General features: G+C 38.3%; 2 protein-coding genes and 1 long non-coding RNA gene across 7 annotated transcripts; all 3 read left to right on the forward strand.

Annotated features, from left to right (window-relative positions):
* Window positions 1-1,300: 1,300 nt before the first annotated feature.
* LOC117616319 lies at window positions 1,301-2,594 on the forward strand. Its single transcript, XR_004584127.1, has 2 exons — window positions 1,301-1,530; window positions 2,395-2,594. It is a non-coding gene; the product is annotated as an uncharacterized LOC117616319 (long non-coding RNA).
* A 5,488-nt stretch (window positions 2,595-8,082) lies between these two features.
* LOC117613868 (dihydroxy-acid dehydratase, chloroplastic) lies at window positions 8,083-15,831 on the forward strand. The gene is made up of 14 exons (XM_034342475.1): window positions 8,083-8,769; window positions 10,193-10,264; window positions 10,883-10,930; window positions 12,371-12,525; window positions 12,618-12,812; window positions 12,887-12,998; window positions 13,126-13,195; window positions 13,286-13,344; window positions 13,456-13,579; window positions 13,681-13,751; window positions 13,961-14,062; window positions 14,366-14,446; window positions 15,101-15,259; window positions 15,348-15,831. Exons 1-14 carry the CDS (start codon window positions 8,221-8,223, stop codon window positions 15,396-15,398), a joined length of 1,848 nt encoding a protein of 615 aa, XP_034198366.1. The 5' UTR covers window positions 8,083-8,220; the 3' UTR covers window positions 15,399-15,831.
* Window positions 15,832-18,952: 3,121 nt separating this feature from the next.
* LOC117613956 lies at window positions 18,953-27,377 on the forward strand. Of its 5 annotated transcripts, none has more exons than XM_034342588.1 (9): window positions 18,954-19,205; window positions 20,984-22,035; window positions 22,851-23,526; window positions 23,771-23,857; window positions 25,262-25,462; window positions 26,115-26,212; window positions 26,450-26,549; window positions 26,690-26,788; window positions 26,913-27,170. In XM_034342588.1, exons 2-9 carry the CDS (start codon window positions 20,987-20,989, stop codon window positions 26,973-26,975), a joined length of 2,373 nt encoding a protein of 790 aa, XP_034198479.1. In that variant the 5' UTR covers window positions 18,954-19,205; window positions 20,984-20,986; the 3' UTR covers window positions 26,976-27,170. The 5 variants fall into 5 exon arrangements, with proteins under 5 accessions (XP_034198476.1, XP_034198478.1, XP_034198479.1 ...); XM_034342589.1 differs by having other exon boundaries at window positions 18,955-19,205; window positions 23,774-23,857; window positions 26,913-27,179; XM_034342585.1 differs by having other exon boundaries at window positions 18,953-19,205; window positions 26,690-27,377.
* The last annotated feature ends 63 nt before the right edge of the window (window positions 27,378-27,440 follow it).

The following is a 27,440-nucleotide window of genomic DNA, read 5'->3' on the forward strand; positions in this document are numbered from 1 at the left end:
ATTGTAAAGAACCCAAAACAAAATATCTAGAAAAGAAAGAAAATATCTAAAAGGTAAAGAAATATCTTTTAGCAAAAAGACGTTTTTGCCATCGCATTTTTTTTAAGAGGGAAAATTTGACTTTTTGATCGAAAATGAATTCGGGAATTCCGCTCGCGCCGTTGCGTAGAGCACGGCAAAACTAGTCCGTAGACATGGAGTAGACCCGAATCGAAGTTATAACGAAGAAATTATGGCCAAATTACTCACGAGGGCAAAATGGGAATTTGGGAGATCAGTTTTTTTTTTAAAAACCTGTTTTCTTCTCCCTCTCTCTCCCTCTCTCTCTCTCTCCCTCCCGACAGTTCCAGAAAACCAGTCGGGCAGCCACCTTCCAAGCCACCCCAACGCCGCCTCAAGCCACCCCGACTCTCCGGACCGGACCCAGCAGCACCGGCCAGCTCCCGCCATCAACCCCAGCCCGTCCGCCGCCCCTGCTGCTGTCTGGAGCCGCTGGAAACTGCTGGAAAACGCAGCAGTTTTGGCCGACTTTCCAACCTCAGTTTCTCCCTCATCCGGCCACCAAATCAGTCGTGTGAGGTATCGATTTCTAGCTATTTTTCGTGCTCTAACTGATGGTTGGCTGGGTTTAGATCGATTTCACCTCTAGGTTGCTCAATTTTCGATTTGAAAATCGGCCGAACTTCGGCCGCCGTGATCGGCCATTTCTGGTCACTTTTTGGGGGTAGTCCAAGAACAAAAGTGACTCCAAATAGGGTGTTTTACCTAGGGTAGGAGTTTGGAGTCTCCGTTCCACGATTTTTCGGCACACCCGAATCGCTTTGGACACCCGATCTGCCCCGCGCGTGTGGAGGCGCGTGGGCTAGGGTGGTGGCATGGCTCTGGCCAGTTTTGAGGTCCTCGTGTCGTCACGAGCGCGTGAGATTTCGCGGATCTCGATTCGGAATCCGTTTGAGCCCCGAACGGATTTTCCATATCGCACGATCCGTGGGTGCAGTATCGTGTAATCGTTGGATCGAGCTGAATTTCGGATATGTCGGTCTACGTGATTTCAGGATTGCGTAGGATTCGACGGATCGCGAATCGGAGTCCCGGGTACTCCGGAATCGCGAACCCTGGGGCTAGGGTTAGGGTTTTAAGCGATAACGCGATTGTGGCCAATCTGACCGTCCGATTCGGACCAAATTCGCCGAACATGGTTCCCGTTGTATGAGAAACCTTCCGGGAAGCTCAGATTGGCCATCGGACACCGTGGACCCCACAGGCCCCGGGTCGGCCGATCTAACGGTTTCTCGCTTAACAGAGTATCGGACCTTCCAAAATCGGTCCCAGTGTCAGGAAGGGCTAATGTGGGCATAGGAGTAACTTGAGACGAAATACACGTATTTCTAGGAGCCGGGGCTGGGTGTTTAATTTAAATTTTATTTATCCAGCAGTTGTTTAATTGATTATTCTTGGATAAGCAGGCACCAGGAGTCCAGCTAATCCACAGGAGGGACCTTCGAGAGGTCCAGCTAGCTCGGACCAGCTGTGAGTGGACTTTTCTTTCTCAAAAAGATTTTATAATTATATTTTATATTTGATCTTGAATAAGTGATTTCAGCATAAATTTTATGATGCAAATACCCTTATTTTATAAAATTAGACTAGCAGCAGATTTGTGATTTTGAGGCCAAATTAGTGGTTTAGTTCAGATTTACCAGAGTTCATAGTAGATCAGTTTTTATCAGAAACAGTTATTTTAGACCACCATGTACCCGCCCTATAGTTGGTGATTACCCAGAGTTGGACCGATGTCGACGGACATCCGGTCTGATTTCAGTTCAGTCAGTGCACTTGACTTTGCCTCACGAGTTTCGGGGACGCTCGGACCGTGAGTGCCAGGATTTGCGGCTCGGCGGACTTGGTGTCCCGAGACCTGCCAGGATTGCGGCTCGGCTGACTTTATGTCCCCGAGACCTGCCAGGATTGCGGATCGGGCTGACTACGGTCCCCTGCATCCTGCCAGAGCGACTCGAGTTGACTTGGTGTCATCGAGGAATCTGCCGGCGGGGCAGGCTGATCATAGTCCCCTGATTTCGCCAGTTTGCGGCTCGGGTAGCCTGTGTGACGCCCGAGACCTGCCAGGGAATTGACGGTTATCAGGGGCACAATTCGGTGGCAGTTTTAAAGGATTTTAAAGTTTTTGATGCAGTTTTGGTTTACTCATTTTTATTAGTAAATTCATTTGAGTTATACTGATCTATCTTTGTCTAGTATGTGTGTTATAATCATGTTATCTATATTTATTTGAACATCTTAAGCGTTTTTCAAACGGGGGTTATTATGTTCTCAAATGTTTTTACGAGCATTATTTTTGTCCACTCACACTTTCAACTTGTTTTTCGCCCCCAGGCCATAGAAGAACGAAGGAAACCACCCGGGCCATCAGCTTAGCTTCCGACCCACCACCAAAGTGTAGGAGTTCGTTGTAATTTTTTCTTGTAAATCTTGTAAATATGCTCTGATATCTCGTTGGACTTGAGAAAACTGGAGTTAAGTTGTATTTGTTGTATTAGTCTGGCGGTTGGTAGGATTTTTGAGACTTTTTGACAGGTGGAAGACTTGGGATTTGGTCAATTTACAGGGGAGATTCTGCCGAATTTTTGGCAGAAGTCGGAAGGAAATTAATTAAGGAAAGGGTAAAAAGGTCAATTGTGTCCGACGTTCGCCAGGTGTCGGACACGCACAGGAGTCGGCTCGGTTTTCAAAGAGAAAATTGGGTCGGGTCCTGTCACTTTATAAATAAATTTTAAAAATAAGATTAAGTATGTTAAATATAAATTTATTGTTTAATTTAAAAAAAGTTTCTAAATTAATTTTTACATCCATTTGGAGATCTTTCCAAATTCAACGTGTGTCATTAGTTACAATCCAATTAAAATTTAGTTCTATGTTGGTTCCTACATGTTGAGGCCCAAAAAATTACGGGAAGCCCAAAGACATTTAAAGGCTAATATAATATATAATGTCGGTCATGCGTTAATCCAAGCTGTATTTTGGGATTTAATTCATTAAATATATATATATATATATATATAGAAATAGTGTACATGCCATGCCAAACTAATAATACATTTTTCTCATGCTAATCACCTATCAAGCTCACATGAACTCAAGTCATGTGGTTTACGGGACTTGCATTAGGGATTGTGGTGTGGAAGGTTACGGAGGTCCACAAGGCCCACGAAAACTCTTGGATAATGGAGACTTTGGGTTAGCTACTTAGGAGCACCAAAGTCCAAGCCCATTACTTAGAGTTCTCCAATGTGGGTGAGTAAATGAGATACTTTTCAAGCACTTCCTTTTACCCATAGGAAATAGTCATTTTCTAAATACCTAGCTTTACCCATTGGAAACAAACCTTTTCCAGTACTTCCTATTATCCACTGGAAACAAGCAGTTTCCAGTGCTTCCTTTTACCCATAGGAAATAATCAGTTTATGGTACCTAGCTTTACCTGCTGGAAAATAGCACGCCCTAGTGCTCCCTTTTAACCACTTGAAATAGGATGGTTCCAACACCTCCCTTTACCTATTGGAAATAAAGGAAAACCCTCACCCTCTATAAATTAGAATTCATGGCTCAAGCAAAATGGACCAATTTTTCTTCAACCAACACTCCCTCACTTGGCTGTTGCAAGCATCCCAGCAGCCATCAACCCCCTTCAGCAACCACCAGACTATTTTCCTTCCTGCATTCCGTTGCTGCAAGCATTCTAGCGGCCATCCCAGCTATTCCTCAGCCATCACAGCCATGTCTTTTACTTTCTCACCCTTGAAGTCCATCATCTTCTCCATAAAGCCTCACTAAGCATAACTCTAAGCTTTTCCTTCCTTCCAAGCTATAAACGCCATAGCTTTCAAGCCTCAAGCTTTTCCTTTTATCCTCCCACCTCTAGAACTCATTCATTTGATTGCTATAAGTATCCCAACAACCATCATAGCCAAACAATCAAACCACCATAGCCATAGCTTCAAATAATAAATTCTCAACACCCAAACTCAAGTATATCAAACATCAACCCAAGCACAAGCATTCTCATTTACTAAACTTGTGGGTCTTTAGCTCCCACACTCTAAGCTCTCATGCCAAGCTCATATAATCTCATATCAACATCAGCAAGTCATCGTCAACTTAGTCAGAGCAAGCAACATCCTTACTCATTGCTGGAAGTTTCAATCTCAAGCCGTGTTCTTCCATATTCTTCCTCTCCCTCCCATAAACACATACAGAGAGAGCAAGCATCACCACTCACCTCTAGAACCCTTCGATTTCAAGCTATGTTATTATATTTCTTCCCTTTTTTCTGTTTTTGCAAGCCACCCAAGAGCCTGACAAAGCTTTCGTCAAGTTATTGGAAATCTACTCAAGCCACCCATCTCTTATCTCTCTCTCTCTCTCTCTCTCTCTCTCTCTCTCTCTCTCTCTCACTCTCAAAATCTCAATCCCATATTTGAAACACCTAACCTCTCATGCCTAGTCTAGTAGTATCTCAATTCACAAAGCAAATTCTCATGCCAAGTCTGTGTAACATCAATGCACCATCTTCAACTCTTCATCAAGCTACCGGAAACATCTGCATAAAACACGCAGTTGCTGGAATAAGAATAAAGTACTCCCCTGAGACTTGCTTCTCCCTCGGGATACTTTGGGCCTAGTTCTCACTAACTCAGAAAAGGGGCAACGAAGCCCGGATGAGCCATCGATCGATGCATTATTTGCTAGACATCATTTAAGCATATCTTGATTGTGTGGTCAAGGTTATGATGGAGCAAGTAATGTGAATGCAGAGTTCAATGGTTTGAAAACACTTCTTATGAAAGAGACTCCATGTGCTTTTTATGTTCACTGGTTTGCTCATTAACTTCAATTGGCTCTTGTGTAGGTTATCCGGCGTGTTGACAGGCCCCATACGTGCGTTAATTGTACTGGCGTATGGGGAGATCTGTGATATGATGTTGAGGTCTCACGTGGCATAGGTTATCTGGCGTTGAGACAGACCCCATACGTGGCGTTGGTTGTACCGGCGTATGGGGAGATCTTGTGATAGTATGTTGAGGTCGCACGTTACTTAGGTTATCCGGCGTTTTGACAGGCCCCATACGTGACGTTCGTAGTACCGGCTTATGGGGAGATTATCTGATAATATGGTGAGGTCGTACGTGGCGTAGGTTATCCAGCGTGTTGACAGACCCCATACGTGGTGTTGGTAGTACCGGCGTATGGGGAGATAATGGGAAATACAGAGAAATGAATAAAGGTATTACCTATGTGTGGAATTGAGTTTTAGGGAAGAACTAAGTGTGGCCTGATCCCTCAATGAGAGTACGTAGACAGCCTAAAGTTATTAGGTGCAGCCGTGGTCATAAATGTAATTGTGTTAGGAGGTTAAAACCTCGTATGTTGGCTATTGAGAAAATTAAATGTAAATCGCCTTGATATTCTTAAGTGTGATTGAATTTATTGTTTGCCTTGTTTAAGGTAGGAATTGATTTGATAGCGTGCTTGGTGGTTTCGTTTCGAATTATTTGAAGGCCGAAGGCCGATTATGTGATTTGCATGAAATTATCTTGTGCATGCTGCCAGTTGGGGATATAAATTGTGTTTTTTTTATGCAGGTTCTAATTTTGGAAAATGTCCAATTTACAGGGGAGACTCTTCCGAAATTTCGGCAGAAAGTCTCGGTCTTTAGTAAGTGGGCCTGGCATCCGGGTGATGTCATGAATTCCACAGGATTCGCCTCGGGTTTTAGGAAATTCGAGGCGGGTCCTTTCAATTGGTATCAGAGCTCTAGGTTCAATTTCCTGTGGACCCTGCACCTTATGTGCATCCTTAAGTTGTGGGCATTATAATGGGTTCCATCTCGGAATGGCACATTTGCGACGTTGGGGACGTCACAAAAGTCAAATTATTTCACAAAGGAAAATACGGAAGAGAAATTCTGTTGGATGAGTTACATGGGAGTGACGGAGTTGTGAGTTCGACCAAAGGAGGGTCGTGACAAACTAAAAATTGAGAAGTAGTGGTGATGGTAATTCCAACCCTTGGTAGTTGGTATAGATATGCAACTATGAAGATCAATTAATTTGATGTTGTCAGAGAATTGTCATTCCTAAGTGAAGACATCATTGCTTCTGCAAGAGAGAAGAAGGAAGCGGAAGTAGAACTGGAGCTTTACCACAGACAGAGGTTGTCTCAGAAGTTCAAGAAGATTGTAAACAGGAACCGGAGGTTTTGCATACGGTAACACCTGTACCTATGGTACAGTTGGATGTTCCTATGATAAAGTTGTTCGCTAAGTTCGCATAGGCGGGAGGATAGGGAGTTGATCAACCTGCTTTTAGGGATCCTCCATTGCCTGAACATGTTGCTAATTTTCGACTGTGTGCCTAGAGCAACGAGTCGAAGATACTAAGAACACAACCTTTCTATGGGAAGAGTAACTTCCTGATGTTGGATCATGAGATTCATGATATGAAAGACGGCGTTAGAAAAATCGAAATCACAAGTATGGAAAAGATTAAGATAGCTTAATTCTCTTACAGAAAGAGGCTCGTGTGTGGTGGGGAATAATGTGGTCAAATCCAAGAATGAGACCCATATGGATTTAGGAATCCTACCTGTGGAGATGGAGAGAGTGCTTTGGGGTCTCATCTCACGTGAGCACGTCTGAGTAGAAATCTTTCATTAGAATCAGAAATGGGTCATAGTAGCGAGAGAAAGATGATGATTACAATTCGGTAAAAATGATCCTTTCTGACATTCCTCTCAAAGAATCGTGTGGGCAATGTCGCTTATCAATTCTAAAGAAAGAAGGAAAATATCAAGAAGTCAAAGAACGCGGATTTCTTTTAGTGGGAGAGCTCGAAGAGAATCAAATCACAAATGGAAGTGTTTAGCTTTCAGAGGAAGATTAAGCATCATAACAGCTATATAAGGATATTCTTAGTTAGAGAATGAGACTTCTCTTTCTCTGTTTGCTAAGATAGAGCGATTGGCTTGGTTGCCAACATGGTTGTGGAGGAAGAACTTGGGAACCCGAGTAGTAGATGCGGACCCATTGCTCATAACCCTTCGAGTGACAGGTATGAAATTTCCAGGATGAAATTTTTATAAGGGGGTAGATTGTAACACTCCGACTCCAAATTTAATCCCTTATTTAAATTATTTAAGTGAAATTACAAATTTACCCTTAAGGTAGGGGTAATTTAGTTATTTTCTTACCTCAAAGGAGTTTAGTGAAGTGACTAGTATTTTTGGGAAGGTCGTACTGAGATGAGTCCGTAGACACGTCGTGGGCTCGATTCGGAGTTGAAACGAAGAAGTTACGAGCAAAACAAGTTCAGTGACAAAACCGTAAATATTTTGAAATGATATTTTTTATAAAAATTAGACTCTCTCTCTCTCTCTCTCTCTCTCTCTCTTTTGCAAGTGCAAACTAGGTTCTGTGGATGGGGGGCAGGAGCAGAGATCTGTTGCAACCGCAGGGAAGGAAGGGAGGGATAGGTCTGGGTCTGGAGGCAAGGGCTGGGGTATGAGTCTCGACTGGAGTATGAGATGCAAATTTAGATGCACATGTACATCTTTTTTTACATCTCTTACAGGTGAGGCCTACATGAAAAAATGTGAGAAAAAGTGGACGAAAGTGGGATCTACAGCAGAAAAGGTGAAAGAAATCAATTATACATCTTTAGATTTACATCTTCTCCACTGAAGTAAAAATCACATTTACAACCCCCGAAGGTGTAAAAGAGATGTAAAAGTGACTTTACATTCCTCAAAAATACACTCTTCCACTGTGAATGCTCTAAAGAGAGCTCTATCCAACATATTGCCCAATAATTGGGGATGGCCTACGTATATCATTTTTATGAGAGAGAAACAAAATAATGTGTTTGAAAACTCACACGTCACTTTCTTTAAAAAAAATAAAAAGAAAAAAGGAAAATCACATGTCACACTGGCCCACCCAACCCCACAAAGAAACAAAACGCAACCTGAATGAAACTCATCTATCAACCCAACCCAACCCAACCCAACCCAACGTTCAACTCACGAGGAAACAGCATTAGATTTTAGCTGTTTCTCCTTCTTCGCTAAAACCCTTGTGGACTCTCCCACTCCCCTCCCCTTCTTCCTAAACCCGACACCACCATTCTCTCTCCCTCGCGCCTCATAATGCAAGCCACTCTCCTCCTCACTCCAACTCCAGGCGCCACCGTCTTCAAATCCCTATTCCCGCCATCTAATGGGCCCCACCACCTCAGACCCCAATTCTCCATCAGAGCCTCCATTTCCGAGACTGCCCAATCTCCACCGTCCATCACCGTGGACTCACCACCGCTGACCCAGAAGCTCAACAAGTTCAGCTCCCGCATCACGGAGCCCAAGTCCCAAGGTGGGTCCCAGGCCATTCTCCACGGAGTGGGGCTCTCCGAGGACGACTTGAGCAAGCCCCAGATCGGCATTTCCTCTGTGTGGTATGAGGGGAACACTTGCAATATGCACTTGTTGGGGCTGTCAGAGGCTGTGAAAGAAGGAGTGAGAGAGGCTGGCATGGTGGGCTTCAGGTTTAACACTGTTGGGGTCAGCGATGCTATCTCTATGGGGACTAGAGGGATGTGCTACAGCTTGCAATCTAGGGACTTGATTGCTGATAGCATTGAGACTGTTATGGGTGCTCAGTGGTATGATGGCAATATCTCCATCCCCGGTTGTGACAAAAATGTGCGTAAGTTTTCTGGGTTTAAACTAAATTTATGATTATTATTTTTAAAATATATGAAGTTAATGGGTTTCCATGTCTTATGTGACGAAGATGTGAGAAAGTTTCTCTCTCTCTCAATTGGGTTGAACTAAATTTGTTATTTTTTTCGTTTCCTTAGTGATTAATGGGGGTTTTGGGTTCCTTTCTCTTATGTGATTAGATTGTGTTCCTGGGTTTTGGATGAAAATGTGGGCCTTTCTGTTATTCTGTTATTGAGTTTTCTACGATGGCTATTTAAAACTTTTTGAGTGTAACGTGATTTCTTGGTTGATGTTTCTGCTTCTTTTCTGAAATGGGGTACCTGTGCGTGTTGAGAAAAATGTGAGCATTTGACAACGTTTGTATGGGAGCTATATTTGGATGACTGTGTAGGGTCGTTCATTTGTTCGTAGATTAAGCAGAGTGTTTTCTACTAAGAGGCAATTCTATAAATTCAACTTATTACTGTGTTACATCTCGTCACTCATAATGCGCTTTCCTAAGCCATGTGATTTCAGTTGCATCCTTATTAGTCGTAGAGCATTCATAAAGCATATGTTTTCAATTGATTTTTGTAATGATTGTCCTTTTCTGCACTAGAGATGATGGCATCTTAAAAGTTGAGGTGTTTGAATAACACCCATAAACATCTAATAATTCTTGGAAGTGGTTTCAGTTTTTGTATTTTTTCTAGAAAAATTGGGTGAGTTTATTAAATCTCATTTACTTAGGGCCCGTTTGATAACCATTTCAATTTTAGTTTTTAGTTTTCATTTTTTGTGCTAGAGTATAGAGGAAAATGAGAGGGAGAATGAAGTGAGGATGAGAGGGGAGGATGGGAGGGAGGAGTAACAAAATTGAAAACAAAAGCTTGAAAGTGAAAACAATTTCGAATAGATTTCAGTTTTTAAATTTTGTTTTCCCTTTTGTTACTCCTCATGCCCATCTTCCCCTCTCATCTTCCCTCTCAATCTCATCTCCACCCACATTCTCACTTTCATTCTCCCTCTTTTTCCTCTATATTCTAGCACAAAAAATGAAAACTAAAATTGAAATGGTTATCAAACGGGCCCTTATTGAATGATAATTAGTGCCTACAAATTTTCAAATTTTCTCATAGAAGTAGCCATTCTAACATCTGCTCTTTTAACCAATATTTCCCCCCCTTAATATACAAGGTTGCTTGCCTTAGTGATCATTTTGTTTATGAATTATATTCTCTCTCTCTCTCTCTCTCTCTCTCTCTCTCTCTAAGTTTACTATCAAAAGAAATTGGTAGGGCAAGGGCCTTCATACAAACCCCTCATTTCATCCATGTGCTTAGTCTAGTAACATTGTTTTTTTTTTTCCTCTCGTCCACAATTTTTAAATATATCCCGTGTCTTATGCTAGCACTTCTTGCAGATGCCAGGTACAATTATGGCAATGGGGCGGCTCAACCGACCAAGTATTATGATTTATGGCGGAACTATTAAGGTTCAATATTTCTATTTGATTACTGAAAGTGCAAGTTGTGGATTGAATCTCGTTTCTGTATTGTTAGCTTTTTATCTTTGGGTCAACTATTTTGCTATGATTTCTGCCAATCTATGTTTTTCAATGTATTATGTCACGAGGGATCAACTTTTCAATGCTTTCCTTTATCTTTATTTAGGATTGATCTTGCATAAGATAACAGGTTTTTTGAGGGAAACTGATGTCATTTACTTAAGCATGTTTTCTCCTCCGTAGTCAAAGATTTTTTGCATATCACTTGGGTTTTGTTTATTTCTGGATTTCATAAGGTTTAGATGAATTAAACTCATGTTCTGGATCAAAGTTCTGAATCTAGGTACTTCTGGATCTGTACTTTGCTATGCTATTACGAAAAAGAATGTCATATTGATTTTTTTATTGTTGGACTTAGTGACACTGACCTAAAATATCTTGGACTTTTACTGAATTATTATGTGATGATTAATGTCGCCTGATTGTTCATCATAGTTGATTTTAACTTAATGCTTGCTATATATATTCTTTTCAAAAGAAAAATATAATTGCTGTCAGTTAGATATTATTATTTTTTATTTATCTTCTTTTTTGTTTTTCTTGCAGCCTGGACACTTCCAAGGCAATAGTTATGATATAGTGTCTGCATTTCAGGTATGCACTCTAAATTGTGGTTTGAACATATTTTTGGAGCTGATTACTTTTGGTTCTGAGTAAAAAGATATCTATCATGTTAAGTGCTTTTGTATTTTGTAATTGTATTTTATTTTCTTTTTCTTAGTGTTTCATTTGCAAAACAAATGGTGTATGCATGCTTTGTGTTTTGCCCTCTTTCTATTTCCTTTGTGAAGCCTTCACTTACAGTAATAAGATGAAGGAAATTTCTCTTTTATTTCAATAGATACTTGGAATGCCTGAGTCTGTGTCTTCCACAATAATCTGACTTGTAGAAGTTGATTTATTTGGGTTTATCATTTTAATTAAGTACAACTGAGTTTCCAAGGATACAGTCAAGGAGTGCAATATTCACTAGTTCAGTGAATTGACACGACGTAGTACAAATGTCTAGATTCTAATTTTTGTTTTCCTTTTGTACAAATGGCTTATCTTTCAATTTGCTCATCAATAGTGTTGCTAAAATCTTTGTTAAGATTAATGAAGGGTTATGGGAGAGGGGAAGGTCACAGAAAATAAGGTAGAGCATGCTTTGGTTCGAGCCTGATTATCCCTAAACCCAATTTGGGTTTTTCTAGTTTTACTTGCTTCCTTGCTGTGATCAAATGAGAATGGATAAGGGGCTCTCAGGATGAATGCTGGCTGCATGCTGAACACATGCAAGTCAGATGAGAAGTGGTGTTTCTAGTGGCGGACGGATGAGTAACGCGGAAGAATCTGCCCTTGGGAGGGGAACAATGTAAGTCCCATACAAACAACAGCTGCAAACGGCTGCTACTACCCTGTAGGTTGAGGAGCCAAAGGAGGAATCCACCCTAGGAGGGGCTCGCCTGATTAGCTAGTTGGTGAGGCTGGGATGCTTTTTGGTTATCCAAATATGTCAATTTCTCTCCAAAATGGTGGGCTGCAGAGAGTTTTCAGGGCAGTCTTTTATTAAACTGGGCATTTAGCATGTATTTATCTTCCATAAATAGAACAAGATTTTGTTCATGATGAGCTGGAAAGTGCATGCTGTTGTTGTGTGTAAAATAACTTCTTTATGCTGTTACTGTACAAAGCTACCCTGTTTAAATGAAGATGTACTTTCTACCTCTTTGGCCTGACTATGGCTATTTTGGACCTTTTCTTTCTGTTGTGATTTTGGATTCCAAATTTTGATGGGAAAATGTCAATCTAAACTTCAATAGCAGTTAGTGATGTTAAGTCTTGCTTTATAGCTATTTTCTGCCTTTTGTGAGGTCACATTTATATTGTAATACATTACCTCTATATTGTTTCTCGTTATGTCTGATAATTGCTTATGTGAGTAGTCATTGCATTTTAAGATAAAAAAAGCTGTTTCAGAACATAAATTGTTATGTTCACCATGTGGTGAAGTTAAAATTCTTCGTAATTATTTTTTTTCCATTGATGTTGTAGTGTTATGGAGAATATGTAAGTGGGTCCATAAGCGACGAGCAGCGAAAGAATGTTCTCCTTAACTCTTGTCCTGGGGCTGGGGCATGTGGCGGAATGTATACAGCTAATACTATGGCTTCTGCCATTGAAGCTATGGGAATGTCTCTTCCTTACAGGTAGAGATGCCTTCAGAGAAGAATTTAATTTATGTTTTGCAAGCAATCCATTTATTTATTTCTTATTATATATATATTTTTTCCTCTAAAAGCTCATCTACACCTGCTGAAGATCCATTGAAGTTGGATGAGTGCCGATTAGCTGGGAAGTATCTCTTGGAATTACTAAAAATGGATTTGAAACCTCGAGATATTATTACTCCAAAGTCACTACACAATGCAATGGTTATTGTCATGGCACTAGGGGGTTCTACCAATGCTGTTTTACACTTGATTGCTATTGCGAGGTGAGAAACCAGATTTCTGCAGGATGCTAATGATTGTTTTGCATGAAAATATCGTCTGACAAGATTCTTGGCAGGTCTGTTGGTCTGGAATTAAGTCTAGATGATTTTCAGAAGGTTAGCGATAAGGTTCCATTTCTTGCTGATCTTAAGCCTAGTGGCAAGTATGTCATGGAGGATGTACACAAGGTATCCTTTCTTGCACTTAATGTTACAATTGGTGGCACATTTCGCGTGTATATGACATTTTTCTATCAGTTCTGGGCTACATTTGGTACTTGTTTTCTTGATGAGCCAGTAATGATTATTTTAATAGATTGGAGGAACACCAGCAATCATTCGGTACCTTTTGGAGCATCAATTTTTACATGGGGATTGTATGACTGGTATAAATCTTCAGATTGTTTACATCTTTGGAAACACTTAGTTTAAGCTGTAATGCTTATAACATTAACATAAGGATATCTATTCCATAGTCACCGGGAGGACACTTGCTGAGAATGCTGAAAGTTTCCTTCCTTTATCTAAAGGGCAGGTATGATAAATGTCTCTATTGATAAACCATGTGTTTGAAGACAAACATTTATATGGTTCTCTCATGCATTTCTTTTTTCTTTTCTTTGTCTTTTTCCTCTCATTCATTCAGGATATAATAAGGCCCTTGGAAAACCCTATCAAGAAAACAGGCCACCTTCAGATATTATATGGAAATCTTGCACCAAAGGGTTCTGTAGCAAAAATTACAGGCAAAGAGGGGCTATATTTCTCTGGTGCTGTTTTCTGTTATTTGTTTAATGGTTTGGTGAAGTATTTTTTTAATTTTTATAGAATATAAATGCCCATTAACTGCCAAATTCTTGAAATACTCCAGGCCCTGCACTTGTCTTTGAAGGAGAGGAGTCAATGATTGCTGCTATCTCAGAGAATCCTATGAGTTTTAAGGTCTATTCTTGACAAACTTCAAATTAGAAAACCGAACCACGTAGCTTAACAATCTTAGTGCGAGATTGTTTCTGTTATTTGCATATTGCTTTCTGCATCATGTCTGTTGCACGATGGCCTTTAAAATTGTAAGGTGTTTTTTTTTTTTGGTCAAACTCACGTGTCAAAATTACATAGCTAATTTCTTTTATATATTTGTCATCATGCAGGGGAAAGTAGTTGTTATTAGAGGCGAGGGGCCAAAGGGAGGACCAGGCATGCCTGAAATGTTAACACCAACAAGTGCAATAATGGGTGCAGGACTAGGGAAGGTATAGTTATTTGAAATCCATGATTTGGTGGTTGTTGGTTGTCTGTTTTTGTTGCAGGTTGACTTAAAATGTTTTGCTTTTCATTCACATGAACTGTGCCAGTTGATTGATTGGTCCAACTGCAATGATTTTATTTCAACGCTTTTTATTAGGTTTTGTTTTAGATCAAGCTAATTATTATTATTTTATTTAAACAATTAATCCCATCATGGTCCCTTCAAGCTGCTTTGCATGGCTTTAGTTGGTATGCAGCTATTGTGTCCTAATGGATGTTTCAATGAATATTGTTTTTGGGTGTTGCAGGAGGTTGCTTTATTGACGGATGGTAGGTTTTCAGGGGGTTCGCATGGATTTGTTGTTGGCCACATATGCCCTGAAGCACAGGTGCTCTAAACTTTTAGTTAATGTTATTGCATTTTTAGCTTTTACCTTGATGGATTTGTGTCTCCTACTTAATCAATTATGTGTGCGTGTTGTTATTTTGTGTTGGGGGCCACTTAGGCCTATAGGCTGCACTATAGGTCTTCCAGCCCGTAAAAGAGTCCATCAATGGTAAACGATGGTTTTTGTTTGCTTTCCTTTTCTGCTGAACGGAGAATAAACTTGATTCAAGATATCTAAGCATGCTACAGAGTTCCTTCAGCATAGTACAAAACTGGACTCGTGGAAATCATAAAAAACTGTAGAAGAAAAATATGATAATCCCGTGTGTTAATATCTCATCAGTTTTATATTCAGAATGCAGTATCAGATTTGACCCAATGACAGTGTTTTTCCTTTGGTTGTATTTTTCAGGAGCTTTATTTTACTGGAAGTGCATGAAAAATTTGGGCACTTTAATCTTTACTTAATCATAACCATTTGTAGAAAATGAAAAATTATTCATCTCTTCCGTCAAGAAAATGAAAAGCTAATGTGTTACAATGGTCAAGCTTATTTACAACATGCAAAAAATTTGTTATATATTTTAGATTCAAATTACGATAAAGAACAAAGTAATAAAGAGTGCTCAGGGAATGTAGTATGAATTATTTTCAGGAAGGTGGTCCTATTGGATTAATTGAGAATGAGGACATCATCAACGTTGATGTCGAAAACAAGAGAATAGATGTCCAGTTAACAGATCAAGAGATGGAAAAACGAAGAAAGAACTGGATTCCACCTGCATACAAGGCTAACCGTGGAATTTTGTACAAGGTATGTGTGAGAATCTTGATTTGCAACCATCTTTTCCTCGTTACGATTGATTGTTGTATTTTGAGAATTACATCGTCTTGTTTTGCAGTACATCAAGAATGTGCAGTCAGCTTCAAAGGGTTGCGTGACCGATGAGTAATGGTGGTGAGGAGAGGACATTACATAGATGGCATACTATAGAGTGTGATAGCAATTGCTGAAATTAGTAAATTGTCATGAGGAGAGATGTTGGGTTGGGTCTAATTGCGTCTCTTGTAGGATAATATCCATTTGGCTCTGTAGCGTGTTTCTTATGCTGTATGTTGGTATTTTTAAATTTGGTTGCTCCTAGGTTTGTTTGTGAATTGTCAAATCCCAAGTCTGCTTTTATCTCCTTTCCTTTTTCTAGAGGAATTTCTCCTTTGGAAACTTCACTCATCGTCCAACCAAAAGAAGACTAGTAGCACGCGCACACGCAAACACACAAACGACCAAGCACTCTTTCAAGAGGTAACACCAAACACTTATGGTCGTGTGTAATTTAACCTTAATTTCATGCATTATTTATACTTTATAGATATTAATTTGATATAGCCACGCAGCTATAAATACGTACATATTTTATTTGGTATAATTTTGGCAAATTATAATTTAAAAGTTCGGCCACTATATAATATTTAAATATATATTATTTGTATTCAATAATATATGTATAATATATGAATTTTGTGTGTATTATTGAAAATTTTGCCAAAAGTATGTGTATTAAATATGAAAAATACTTACATAAATGTTCAATACGAGTATTGTACATTTACTTTTTTAAAAATTAGGGAAAATAGAGTAGCTGCGCGACTATACTACTTCTTTGTTAAAAAAAATAAGGAAAAACCAAGTCCCTTTTAAAAAATTAGAAAAAAGTGAGTAATCAAGTGACTATACTATTTCTTTAAAAAAATTAGAAAACACCGAGTATTGCCGAGCGGCGATACTATATATTTAAAAATCAAATTAGGAAAAAAGTATTATACATTTACTTTTTAAAAAATTAGGGGAAACAGTGTATAGCTGTGAGGCTATACTATTTATTTTTTTTTTAAAAAAAAAAGAAAAAACAGCGTATAGCCGAGAGACTATACTATTTCTTTTATAAAAAAAAATTAAGAAAAAAAGGACTCTCCTAGTTGCACTATTTATATTTCATAGATATTGAATTGGTATACCCGCGCGGCTATACGAATAAAATACGCCCAATTTTAGCAAATTACAACTTCAAAGTTCGGTTACTATATAAAATTTTAATATATATTATTTATATTCAATAATATATGTATAATACGTGAATTTTGGGTGTACTATTGAAATTTTTGTAAAAAACAAATGTATAAAATATGAAAAATACATAGGTACATGTTCAATACAAGTATCGTATGTTTACTTTTTAAAAAATTAGGGAAACCAGAGTATAGCCGTACTCTGGGCGGCTATACTATTTTTTTAAAAAAAAACTTAGGGAAAATAGCGTAAGCCGTGCGGCTATACTGTTTCTTTTAAAAAAAAATTAGGAAAAAACAAGAGTATAGCCTCCCGGCTGTACTATTTAATAATTTAAAAAAAATAAGAAAAAGGACTCTCCTAATTGTATTATTTATAGATTTTAAATAAATAAAAAATTAGAAAAACCACAAGTGTCCGAAGCTGCAGTCTCACTTTGAACATAAGAGATGTCTGATGTTGTAGTTCCATTTCTGACAGAAAATGTCTGAGGCTACAGTAAGAACCGATCAAGACGATATAAGTGGTTTTTAATAATTAACAATATTAGCTCATACTGATTGTTAAGAACCAATATAAGTGGTTTTTAATTACAATTCATTTAACAATCAGTATGAGCTAATTGGATAGCAGTTTCAGCTTTGGGTTGAAAACAATTCAAACCGCTATGCTTGTACAAGTGGTACGCACTGATTTGCCCCAACAAAACAATAAAGAAATCTACTTTAATAGTGAATATATACAGTCCCTGATAGGTAAAGAATGGTACAAAAACAAGAGCTGACCAGTTGCAGCTCCTCCTGTCGAGTAGTCCCAAAGTTCGAAACTAGAAAGCACCCTCACTGATCAACTTGAAAGGCATGCGGGCATTATTTTGTGATTTCTTTATAGTTTGAAGCAGCATCGCCCATCAAGCAACCATCTTTTTTTTTTTTCTTCCTAAAATACCTTGAAGCCTATAAATAGAGGAAAAAAGCTCAGAATCAGGAATCCAACAACGAATCAATCAAACCTATTTTGAACAACCTTCAAAATACGCCTACTCTCGACAACCTCGAAGTAACCCAGACTCAAATTCTTGCAAAGCTTCTCACTACAGATCAAGGCCAATTCTTGAATCGAATCCTATTCTTTTATTTGAGTTCCCAATTGACAACTCCTGATTGGAATTCTATTCTTTTCCCAAACACATACTCTGTCCAAGTCCCAATTGACAACTCCTAATTGGAATTGCATTGCTATTGTTTTGTAATCTATATGCTTTGCTAACACAACTTGGTATGATTTGGTAGTTTGTCTTGATTTCCAGCTCATTTAAATCAAAACTCCTATACGTAGTTCGGACAAGTTCTGACTGCAAATATATCTGGGAAACTCTCATCGGACATACCATATGCACTGTTTCAAGTAGATTGCAGTTATGTTCGGTAGAATTTATTTATGTCCGATAAGGCTTTCGTAGTTTTGTTGGACCCAACTTTACTGTTATTTGCATATATCGTTAGGTCTTTGTTGGGTATATAATTACTTTATGGTATTATGCTATCCATCGGACACCTCTCGTGCAAGGCTCATTATTGTACTCTCTGTTCGATGACAATCTAAAAATCATCATTCATCTTGCGTTTTTTATTCCATAATAGGTGAAATATTGAAGTCCTCTTCATTGAGGCATATAAAAGAACCTATATAAAGCAAGATCCCCTTATTTAGAGCACAATGGCTTTGATTAGAAGATAAGAATACAAGGGTGCAACACTTTAACAAGCTTAATCTTCACCTTACCACTCTTTCTACTATAAGAGTATCACTAGTAGTGGCACGCCTATCACAATTCACCAAAGAGTAGATTTCGAGCCTACTTTAGGGCCCAGATCTCTCTCACTTCACTTCCTTCACCAACAATCAATCGCTAGTTGCCAACGTACAACCTGCTAATGGCCAGGGGCATCACATTGTTCAAAACCTGACGAACACTTAGTTATCAATTCTAGACCATATATTCCTTTTGATGCCTCCAACACCTCTTCGCATTATACTAACCATCCATTGTTATTACTAATTTGCTATCTTTGTAGGGTTTTTACTTGGTTGAATATGATGAGTATGTTGTACTTATTAAAATTACATTTGTTTCACAGTTCAATGTATTCTTTTTAGTCATTTTATATTAAATTAATTATTTAATAAATAATTTAATAATAGTGTGTACTCAATTAATTTTATAATTCGTTTAACATCACCAATCTTTTTATAACAACGCCATGACTTGAAACAGTTGAATTGAAACTATCCGAGAAATTATAATTGTTGTCCAACAACGTGACCCAAACAAATTGAAGTCTCTCTTTTCCTTTTCAGAAAATAAACTGTTAATTTCTTTTTTTTTCTTTTCCTTTTTTTATAATTTTCTTTTTTCATGGGTTGGACGTTGGGGGCTGATTAGGGTGGGCCTCAGCTTCTCAAAAATTCCGGCTGCTCGACCCACAAATTATGAGAAACCCTAAAACTGACCCGACCCATTTCCGCCACTGAGGGAAGAGGGGTTGATGGGTGGTGGGTTCATCTTTCGACAGAGACAGATTTGGAGACGGGTGCATGAGATCATCTTCCTCTTCCTTCTCTTCAAATTCTGGGGCTTTCTCTTTTGGATTTGAATCCACCACAACTACAAGGATAACGATAACGTCAGGTTATTTTCTTCATTTTCTTTTATTTAATTTAAAAAAAAATTATAATTGTTTCGGTTTAAGTTTTGCTTTGAAATTCAGAATTTTACCTTTCTTTCCTTCTGATTCATTCCTACTTTCTCATACATTCTCATCGAGGTTCTTTGCCATCTGATTGCACTTTTTATCAATAAATTTTTTAAACCTTGTCGTTAAATTTGGTATTATGTGTTTTATTGTAATTGTTTAATTCAAAGTTTTCTACGAAGGTCCTTGTTTTTTGGTTTTTTTTGGGTGACTGGCGATAATGGAAGCGTATATCAATTTTTACTTCTGAATGTTCAATATTTATTTTATCTGCATTAATCTCTGTTTATGTATCAAGCTTGATTATAATTTGTAATTTCTAGTGTCATGAAATATATATATGCCAGTTATTTTGATATTCATTATCATCTGTCCTGAGTTTTGTTATTTAGGAATGAATTATATGTGGTGGAAAGCGCATCACTTTATCTTTAACGTAGAGGTTGAATTTTGAGTGTTACCTCTTGATGATTTCTTTAATTGGGCAGCAGTGAAACTGGTATTACCATGAATTAAGTATTTCCATGGAGAAAGTAGATTTTTTTCTCATGGATCCTTTATTTAATGCAAGATAAGAAATATAGTTATTCCTTATCCATGTTGTATCTGATTACTCCTTGAGATCTTTAATGGAATTCAATATCTTTTTTTGGGGTTCACGCCAGACCCTTTGGGCTTGTAGGATCTGGGAGGTAGAACTCTCCTATTTATTAAACTCCATTCCTTGGGATGGTCGGACTGATGATGACCATGTAATATTTCAAGCTGGGTCACTGAATTATTCTTAATTTCCTTGTGAATAGAAATTAACTTTGATTGAACCCCTTTGAATTTTCAAGTTCATACTTCAGAGTGCCCTCTCCCAATTTTTACAAAAATATTGAATTTAATGGATCTTCAGCTCCTCTCCATTTGCAGTACCAAATGGAAGGGGCCTTTTAAATCTGAACCATAAAGTTCACTGGGGCCTGCCCCCAATACAGGGGTGCCCTCACGTTGGACAATTCGTATTCAACAACCGACCCTTCCATTTGAATGGAAAAGGAAGGTGAGCATTTTCAATCTTTGTATGGTCCTCTGTTAACAGGAGCATGTAGTTTCTATTCCCATCTTTGATACCTGTCAATTCTGCCACACAATCTTCTGTGCCCATGTTGTTCTATGTCTATTACCTCTTGATGTCTTCTTTTTATTTCCTTCTTCAGTATTTTTATACCATGTGTCACTTCTTTTACAATTTTAGTATCAGTTCTTGGAGTCCTTTCAAACAACTCCCTCCAATAATGTGTCCATTATTCACTTCTGGATCTTGTAGTGTACTTTATACAGAGACAAGAGTCCACACCGTGTTGCTGAACTTGGCATAAAAATGGCAATTCTCCATCCAGTATTAGTTATAAAAAAGAAAATGAAAAAGAGAAAGATATTTTTGACTTATGCTTTAGTAGGTGCTGAAATCATGTTTTGCTCACAGATGAGTATCTGCAAGCAAGTGGTATCAACTGAAACCTTTTTTTTCTATTGCTTTTAGTAACATTTTTATTTATGCGCACTTCCTATTATGTATATAAGCTACAACTATTTTTTTTTGCTACAAATTTTTGCCATAGCTAGAATTTTCTTATTATTGAGGGTTTATATATATATATTGACTAAATGCGAGTAGCTGGTGCTGAATGATTTAGTTTTGTACTCTTTTATGAAATTAATGCAGATTATGGAGGACATGGACATCGATCAGGTAGTGGATGTACCTGACACGCCTGATAGATTAGCTTCCAGACACATTACTGGCAGGGAATCTGTTGGTAAAGTCTGTAATTCACCATTAGCTTGTGACTTGAGTAATCCAGATGTTGTGGATGAAAACTATGTGAATGGACTGAAGGTCAGGGGAAGGTTCGTCAGTGAAAATGGCCATAATAGAAGAATTGTTATACATCCTCCGAGAAATCTTAGCAATCTTGATATTAAGAGTTGCAGCAACTCAAATGTTGATAATTCATCTGCTTCCCATAATGCTCACATCTTTCGGAGAGCAACAGTGGGCAAAAGCTCCAGTCGTGAAGCCAAATATTCTACTGGAATTGAAAATATGGACGAAGGAAAGGCTATGACCATCAAAGTTCCTTCTAAATCATCTGCTTGCCATGAAAATGCTAAATTTTTTGATTTAACCAAACACAATGGTCACACCCAATTAACGAAAAAGGTGTTTCCACATGTTGAATTGGAAGATAATGTTGCTGAAGACACAAGAAAAGGGCAAGTTGCGTTAATTGGCAGTTCTTCTGTAGATTGCATTTCAAGTCATGTGGAGAGATCCAGAAATGCTCCCAAGGGGAAAGAAAAAATAGATGATAGTACAAATGGTTTTGGGTTAGCTGTGGCTCTTGACAAGGGGGTTGGTCTGTCCATTGATCCTGAACATAAAATGGGGCAACAAATGCCCGTTCCTCTTCATTCTGTTATGCAGCCAAGAGTCAGTGGCCAAAAAAGGTTGGTACGAAATGGGTGTATTTCCCCCCATAATATAGCAACAAGGACTAAACAGTTAGCTGAACAGCGTAGCAATATTTCCAAGGATATTGAACAAAGTCACACAGGGAATGCAGAACCCAATGGTTCACCATATGTCATAGACATAAATGACATAGTTACTGAAGGCAATAATAGTGAAAGACTGAAAGGGAAGGGGAAAGGTGTAATAATTCATTCTCCTACACCAAAGGCAAATAATGCAAGAATTATTCGTACATCAGGCAGGTAATTTGTTCAATATGGTATTTTCTTGGTTAGATGCTCTTAAATATATGTTTTAGTTATGTCTTTTCTTAATGAGTAAGTTAGAATTACATTTCAATATCTGGTTTCAAGAAGGTTGAAGAATTTAGAGGGTTGCTGACTGTTGGATTGCTTATAAGAGTGATATGACGAGGGGTTTGTTTATGAGATCTTCGTAACCTTAGCCTTTTATTTTGTTGGTATTGGTGAGAGCACCTAAGTGCCCCTCCCCCCCGCCCTGGGAGGAAGAAGTTACGGTTGAAATGATGGTGTCCTGTAGTTTTTTTCTCCTAACTAGGGGGTTTATGTCCTTGCAAGCACTTTTTCACAATCTATTCGGGAACGTTGAAATTAATATATTTCCACCTTCTCTTTTAAGGTTGAGAAATGAGTAAGACAGGGTTGTGATAAATGGGTACTGGAGTGTTATGGTTTGGTCGTATAAAAATTGCACTCACGTTTGAAATTTAATGACTTCTCCATGGCTTTTAATGTATGTATATATATATATATATATATATATATATATATATTTCTAAAATTTCCTGATGTGACAAACCGTATGATATGATATTTTTCTCTCTTCCAGATTTTTGGGCTTTCATCTTATAAACTGGATAAAGTCTTTGACAAAAATAACAAGATGTGTCACCATCTGACAGCATGAAGAATTTCTTTCTAATTTCTTTTTTCTGCTTGATTGTTGTTTCCAACGGTGTTTATTGATCAGCTTATGTCTATTGTCCGTTTTAATAACCATTATCTTGAGACCTTATGACATGGTATGTTTTTTGCAGCGGTCTTGTGAATAATAATAAAGAAGCTAATGGAATAAGGGATGTCAGTAGCAATATTTCTGGACGCTCTGAAGGACTAGGTGGCTGGAGAACTACACGTAATCGTTCAAGTCAAATAGATTATTTCTTGCCTGATTCCACTGAGCCTCTTCCCAGGAGAACTAATGGTGTTGGGAACTTTGTCAATCAACATCAAAACAGAGTAGAGAGGAGAGATACCAGGAGTCGAGGAAATCGAAGGACTGAAGATGATGTGGCAGAAGAACTGAATGCAACTCAAAAAGCTTCTGGACTTGTGTCTGAGCTGGGCCGGATACCTGGGTCATGTCATGCAGCAAAGACAGTTACTAAAAGGCAGAGGAAACAGGGATTAAGTTTGGGAAATCATGCTGAATGCTCTACCTCGGTGTCCGGGGACTCAGATATTGCTTTTCTTGGTTCATCTGAAAATTCAAAATCATCTAGGATCCAGAGACCTCAATTTCAGGGAAGGTCAAGTCGAGTTATTGAGGTTGATGACTTATCACCTGCTGCAGGGCACTCTGTGCCCCAAGGTATTGATTCCATGAATGATGATTCCAATGCTAGGGCAAGACAACTAGAAGCAGATGAGATATTGGCTCGTGAACTCCAGGAGCAATTATATCATGAGGTGCCTATCAGTGGAGGTGGCGAGGTTAGTGCATTTTAGGCAACCATGTTGTATGTGCATGTGCATATTTTTCTATGTAGTATTGGCCATAGTTTACAAGAACATTATGTAGTATTGATAAGAGGGGGAAGGGTTAAGGATGTACCTGGAACCTTGGACATATAATAGTTCCAAATAGAATCTCTTCAGAAAGAGGATCTTTATGTGTGCAAGTGGACATTTGTATGCTTCTCCTTGACTGAGTGTTTTACATCTGTTCTCATTGTAGCAGATTGATGAACATCTGGCGTGGGCACTGCAGCAGGAGGAGAATGCTTCAAATACTTCTAGAGGAAGTCACAATTTATCACATCGTGTGAGTGAGCCTCTTTATTCTCTGTAACTGTTGATAGCATGATTTGCAAATTAAAAATGCACTTTTGGTGACTTTCACATAATTATTTCTAAATATTTTGATGCGTGGTCATGGAACACAAGATACCCTATCACAGAGACATGAATGGCTCATTATCCTGCTGTGCGAGAGGCTCAGGCCTCTGTTCCTAGAATTGAAAAAATAAAATGGTGTATCTTTTCTGTTCCATGATATTTTCTTTTTCCTTTTGGTTCGGCTCGGGGACGTTTTACGGGGAAAGTATGGATGATTATAGAGATTGGTTTCTATTTATACCATGAGCTGTAGCTTGATTTCGGCTTTTTAAGTGACTTGTCTATATCCAGAAATAGGAAATAGCTTGCCGTAGAATGAAAGTCTTGTTGTCAAACCAGTCAGTTCAAGTCAGTTAGGACCATATATTTTACTCAAAAAGCCATCTTTACAGTTGAATCGTCAATTCAAACTGGTTGCCATCTTTATAGTGTCTTTTACTCCTTTAAAGCCTAATATTTCTCTCTTACCATAAGCACCGAATAAATCATAAAATGAGCATCTTCCAAGCTGGTGAATCATAGTTTTGCACAAAATTTCCATGCTAGCTCATTATTGTATTCCAGGTTGAATTTGGTACCACCTACTAAACTCACCAATCTCAACCGTTCCTGAATTTGTGCATGAAGTGCCCATTTGGGACCCATGCAACCCTGTGCAAAGGACAATTAAGATTTTTTACATTATAGGAATTGTATTGTTAGACAGTGATACAAAGATGAGCAACAAATTTTTCCTAACCTTTAAACATGTTGCATTAATTAACCATATTTCTCCCTGGGCTCAAAATATTGTCATATATTAGGATCCTTTTACGGGTATATAATAAAAAATCTGTCTCCCTCCACATATGCTTTGTAATGTTTCTCAAGAGTCTTCAAATGACGTGCCAACACCTTCAATTTGGAATCACGCATGCATCTCCTATTAACAGCTTTCATAGCATAAACCCCATCTTTGTGTGTGTTTCTTAGACATTAGTTCCAGAAGCCAACTTTTGTAGATATTGCAGAATAATTAGGTCTGTTTAAGATGATAAGTGTCATGAATGCCATATTAGGGAGATCTCAATGATTAAATAAAACTAAATGCATTGTTATTCTGTGTGCTGTATATTTTGATGCTCATGGTCGAGGATGTATATTTTGATGCTCATGGTCGAGGATGTATATTTTGATGCTCATGATCTTTATTGATGTTAGATTAATTTTTGTCAAAATCAATGATTTTGTTTCTTGGCAAATGGACAATTGTTTCTCTATATAATGAGTATGATTTTTGTTGTTTGTTAGCAGTATTGTGTATTCTTATTTTGTTTCTTATGTTATGTAGAGAGGCTCAACAATCTTGCATTCAAATAGACAATCGCGGCCAGAGTCTTTTCAAAACCATTCCAATAGGAGAGGAACCCAGGCTCGAGTTGCTACCTCGTCTAGAATGGCACAGTTGAGGACTCGCTTTCGCAACCAGTCTCCTAGAGTATCAACTAGAGGAAGAAATATGCGATTTCCTTTGGACATGGATCTAGACATGGTATCTCGCCCTTTTATTTCTTTGAGCCTCTTTGATAAAGGTTTTTTGGTTTTTTTTTTAAATAAAAAAAATTAAAGAGAGAGGGAGATAAGAAAGTTAAGAAAGATAAAGGAGATAAACTATTAAGGGAGGGAAGCCATTTGGTTGTTTTTATTTCTGTTATTTGCACGTGTACAAAATTCCATGAACCTTGGATGGTGTCTTTGTGTTAAGTCACTTATTTGACAAATGTTTTGGAAGGAAACAAACTTTATTGCATATGGGATGAGAAGGAAGAGGGAGGAATTTTTTCAGTCCTACATGACCCGCCCCTGCGTGTCGGCCTATTATCCTCACTTATCCTGGACCAAATTCTTGTCTAAGATTGCTAGTCCATTCATTGTTGTGACACCAAAGATGAATTAGATTATTATTCAATTTATTTGTGTAATCTCATCCTTATACTGTTTACCAAATGAGAATCGAAAGTTCAAGAAAGACATTAGAACTTATTCCATAGTTCAGAGGGGGCAATATGCGAATTTAGAATTCTACTTTAACGTTCAGATATAGTTGAATATTTAATCAAAGATTACCTCTCTGTCAAGTTGCAGTCAAGACTAAGTTTTCCTTAGTTTTTCGTTATAATTCTAATTTCTGCTTTCTGATGCAGAGACTTAATATATTAGAAGCTATCGAGGCAGCATTTGACGACCTTGGTGAGGTGGGACTGGATAATCGCATGCTTCGAGTTCAGAGGGATTTTAATGAGTAAGATTTTAGTCTATTTATCAGTTTATGCCTTGCTTATTCTCATCTGGGGCCTGTATCTTGTTAGAGGAAAAAATTATACTTATTTTATCCAATGGCTTCATACATTCATTAAGAGCGACTGGCATGATTAATTATATTGTGGATTTGGTAGCACACTCGAAGCATATTATTCTTTTTATTTTACAAAATCTCAATTGGGATTCATTTTACCTTTTGCCTCTTCATGTCTTGCAGCAATGACTATGAGATGTTGTTGGCACTCGATGATAATAATCATCAGCATGCTGGTGCAACAGTTCATCAAATTAATAATTTGCCACAATCTACAGTACAGGTAGGTGAAGTAGAAGTTGAACAAATATAAAGACTATAACCTGTTTGCTTTTGTGCTTCTTGTGGTGGGGCATGTACCCAGCCATCAGATCCGCTTATTTACCTGCTATAAAATTTTGTTTTCGGTTGCTTTGTTTGCAGAGTGATGCCTCAGAAGAAGCCTGTGCAATTTGTCTTGAAACTCCAACAATTGGAGAAACAGTTCGCCATCTTCCTTGCTTGCACAGATTTCACAAAGATGTAGGGACTCCCATTCTTGAGTGGTTAGCTTTTTCCTTGCAAATGAAGCCATCAAATGTCTTACTCTTTTGTTTTTGTTGGTTCCCCTCCCTCTCCCTGTCTCTTTCTCCCACTTCATTCTCAGTGCATCGATCCATGGCTCGGTAGAAGAACTTCGTGCCCAATTTGTAAGTGTTCGATCACGTAGTTTGCGCTGTGATTCACTGCCCAGGCCATCTTCTGACAAGAGTGTTAATACTGCAAGCAGTATCATTTTGGAATCATGGCAATCTGTGATTCAATTTTTGTTTTTCACGTTGAAGTCGTGGTAGCAGAAATTAAGAATTTGTTGAAGTGGAAACAATGTGCATAATTAGATTTTCATATAAGAGAGCTCAAGTTTTCCTGTCTATCTTGTTTAGTTAATTTTTTCTGGTTTCATGTTCGGCATACAATAAAGGCTGCAGGCTTTCATTACTGTATAGATACGCAGTCGACTTGTGGTTCTTGGGATGCCCTGCACAGGTGAAGGTTGGGTAGTGTCATATTTCTACCAGTCAATGAATGGATTTTTAAAAATACACATGAACTTGTCATGTGAAATCGTCAATTGCATCTGTGGTTTTCCTAGGGTTTATCTTCACCTTTTACAGCTCCCACCAAATTGGGGTCT

This window comes from Prunus dulcis, chromosome 1 (genome assembly GCF_902201215.1).
Source record: "Prunus dulcis chromosome 1, ALMONDv2, whole genome shotgun sequence".
In the NCBI taxonomy this organism is placed as follows: Eukaryota; Viridiplantae; Streptophyta; class Magnoliopsida; order Rosales; family Rosaceae; genus Prunus; species Prunus dulcis.

What these genes read in the sequence shown, in the direction of transcription:
- LOC117613868 (XM_034342475.1), top strand. Translation starts at nt 8,221, where the DNA reads ATGCAAGCCACTCTCCTCCTCACTCCAACTCCAGGCGCCACCGTCTTC. An exon ending in TGGGTGCAGGACTAGGGAAG is followed by an intron (nt 14,063 to 14,365) that starts GTATAGTTATTT and finishes TGGGTGTTGCAG; the next exon opens with GAGGTTGCTTTATTGACGGA. An exon ending in ACATATGCCCTGAAGCACAG is followed by an intron (nt 14,447 to 15,100) that starts GTGCTCTAAACT and finishes AATTATTTTCAG; the next exon opens with GAAGGTGGTCCTATTGGATT.
- LOC117613956 (XM_034342585.1), top strand. Translation starts at nt 20,987, where the DNA reads ATGGAGGACATGGACATCGATCAGGTAGTGGATGTACCTGACACGCCT. An exon ending in GTCACAATTTATCACATCGT is followed by an intron (nt 23,858 to 25,261) that starts GTGAGTGAGCCT and finishes TATGTTATGTAG; the next exon opens with AGAGGCTCAACAATCTTGCA. An exon ending in GTTCAGAGGGATTTTAATGA is followed by an intron (nt 26,213 to 26,449) that starts GTAAGATTTTAG and finishes CATGTCTTGCAG; the next exon opens with CAATGACTATGAGATGTTGT.